General features: G+C 41.5%; 1 protein-coding gene across 1 annotated transcript; it reads left to right on the forward strand.

The window, feature by feature from the left end:
• Nucleotides 1-7: 7 nt before the first annotated feature.
• LOC106530022 (gastrula zinc finger protein XlCGF8.2DB-like) lies at nucleotides 8-1538 on the forward strand. The gene has a single exon (XM_014025571.1). It carries the CDS (start codon nucleotides 12-14, stop codon nucleotides 969-971), a length of 960 nt encoding a protein of 319 aa, XP_013881025.1. The 5' UTR covers nucleotides 8-11; the 3' UTR covers nucleotides 972-1538.
• Nucleotides 1539-2966: the final 1428 nt, after the last annotated feature.

Below are 2966 nucleotides of genomic sequence, written 5' to 3' on the forward strand. Positions count from 1 at the left end.
TAAACACACACATGAGAAGCCACACAGGACAGAAACCATTTTGCTGTGAGGTGTGTGATCGAAGATTTACCACAAAAAGCAGTTTAAACACACACATGAGAAGCCACACAGGACAGAAACCATTTTGCTGTGAGGTGTGTGATCGAAGATTTACCACAAAAAGCAGTTTAAACACACACATGAGAAGCCACACAGGACAGAAACCATTTAGTTGTGAGTTATGTGGTCAAAGGTTAATCAGAAAGGGCAGTTTAGACATACACATGAGAATCCACACAGGACAGAAACCATTTAGTTGTGAGTTGTGTGATCAAAGGTTTACCAGAAAAAGCAATTTAAACAAACACATGAGAATCCACACAGGACAGAAGCCATTTTGTTGTGAGGTGTGTGGGCGAAGGTTTACTGAAAAGAGCGGTTTAGACAAACACATGAGAATCCACACAGGACAGAAGCCATTTTGCTGTGAGCTGTGTGGGCGAAGATTTACCACAAAGGGGTATTTAAACACACACATGAGAATACACGCAGGACAGAAACCATTTTGTTGTGAGCTGTGTGATCAAAGGTTTACTGAAAAGGGCAGTTTAAACACACACATGAGAATCCACACAGGACAGAAGCAATTTTGTTGTGAGCTGTGTGATCGAAGGTTTACTGAAAAGGGCAGTTTAAACACACACATGAGAATCCACACAGGACAGAAATCATTTTGTTGTGAGCTGTGTGGGCGAAGGTTTACCACAAAGGGGTATTTAGATAAACACATGAGAATCCACACAGGACAGAAACCATTTTGTTGTGAGCTGTGCGATCAAAGGTTTACCACAAAGAGCAATTTAAATAGACACATGGGAATCCACACAGGACAGAAAACATTTTGTTGTGAGCTGTGTGATCGAAGGTTTACCCGACAGGGAAATTTAAACAAACACATGAGAATCCACACAAAAAACGAAGCACTTATTTGACCCTTATATGAGAATTCACACAGGAAGAACATTAATTTGTCTTTACACACACATCTGTAGCATGAACGACCGTGACCCCTGACATGACCTTTTGACCACCACTGGCGGTCATGTCTCCTAACTGAGGTTTGTTTGAAAAAGCTTCTTAGAGGCAGCTTCTATCTAGCTTCAATAATCTGTCTGTGTCTGCAGATAATGCTGACATGACAGTTTGTTATAATTATTTTTGATTCATTATAAATGAAAAAAATTACATTTCTGACATGATTTTCCTTTTTAAATGTATTTTATTTCAAGTGTGTATTATCATACTGTGAACTGAATATGAATATGAACTTTCACTTTTTATTAGTGTCCCTCCTCTCTTTTTCTACCTGAATGGAAGGAAACAGCTGCATGTTTGTGTGTGCCCTTGTTTTTGCTACTTGTTGAGAACAATTTGTCAGGAAAATGCAGCTTCGTGGAGACTGAATGCTCCTTCTGGGGACCCAAGAAGTGGCGGCTGGTGGATTTTTCTCCAGGGGGGCTACAACTCCAAAATAGGCTCATCTCCAAAAGCAATCAAACTTGTACTAAGTTGTATCAYGACAGTGTATTTATTAAGCAAATGAAAATAATAAAACAGCATTACAATGTCATGTAGTGTTTGATTTTTTTACATAGATTTTGCTCTTCTGTTACTGAGAAACAAATTTCTTCATGACTGGTTAAAGTCAGGGATGTTTTAACATGATTCTTCTCTTTTGAGCATGGTCAATGCAGTGAGATGTGATGTACCTGAGGAAAGTCTGGATTCTCTTCAGTGTTGAGAAGCTCCTCAGATTCAGCTGTGGTCAGAGGAGATGTGATGAGAATCTTCAGCAGAGTCAAAAAGAAATAAATAAATAGGTCCTCTGGATGGGTTCTTTAGTGCAACGTTTCGTCTCTCCTCCAAGAGACTTCTTCAGTCTGATGAGTTTCAGGTGAACTCAGCCTTATAAGCACTGCCTCCACATGGTGGACAAACAGGTTAGTCACATGCAAAAGAGGGCCATTGCCTAACATTAGGCTTGATTAGCTCTATTGTTCATGGAGGGTCGTGTGCCCCATCACCTGACTTATTGGTTTGGATGCTTCGGCTGTGGTTATTTGGTGTTTTGTTATGTGCATGTAGTGAATGCAAGCGGGGTTCAAAGTCCCCTTGTTTTTGTCTCTCCCTCTGTGTTGGGTATCGTTGGGGCCCTGATTCACACCTTTTGCTCACAGGGGGCTGAGTCATGCTTGCAATAACAGCATTGTAGGAGGAGGACAACTGGACATGAAGGCCTCCACCTCTGTTTAACGGTGGACGCTATTTCTTCACAAAAATGGCTTCCTTAGGGGGCACTACTCTGGGAGCAACTCCTGACACGGCTCTCTGTGTGTGTGTCTGAAGATTTTTAATGTTTTTAAATTACTTTTTCTTAATATTTTGTCGTCATTGTGATCAACGAGATGTTATCAGCAACAATATTTTATCTGGCCTTTCTTTGGCTCATGATCAACCTCCTGTGGGACGTAAACTGTCCTAGTTTACCAATGACGGCAGCGTCTTTTAACAACGCTGGCAGACTCAGCTATTCAGGAGGATACCTGCAGGAGCTGGGCTGCCAACTTCTTCCAGAAACAATGAACATATTCCTCCAAACCAGCAACATACCTCCTGAACTTCTTCACACACAAAAACGAAAGTGGATCCGAAGGAAAAGAGGATCCAGAGGAGAAATATGGAACCGGCGCAGAAGGCGAGAAAGTCAGCTGCCGCTACCTGCCATAACGCTGTCAAATGTCCGATCATTTCGGAATAAGACTGAAGAACTCGCTGCTCTTTTAAAATTCGACATGGATTTTAAACAAACTATTCTGTTTTACTGAGACCTGGATTTCTGAGGACACAGACTTCCATCTGGATGGATTTAACATCATACATTTTGACAGAGATGCGACAAAAACCAGGAAGTCAATCGGGGGCGGACT

Source organism: Austrofundulus limnaeus, unplaced genomic scaffold, assembly GCF_001266775.1.
Source record: "Austrofundulus limnaeus strain Quisiro unplaced genomic scaffold, Austrofundulus_limnaeus-1.0 Scaffold486, whole genome shotgun sequence".
Taxonomy (NCBI): Eukaryota; Metazoa; Chordata; class Actinopteri; order Cyprinodontiformes; family Rivulidae; genus Austrofundulus; species Austrofundulus limnaeus.

Bases quoted from the DNA above. Each gene is read 5' to 3' on its own strand.
- LOC106530022 (XM_014025571.1), top strand. From the start codon at position 12: ATGAGAAGCCACACAGGACAGAAACCATTTTGCTGTGAGGTGTGTGAT.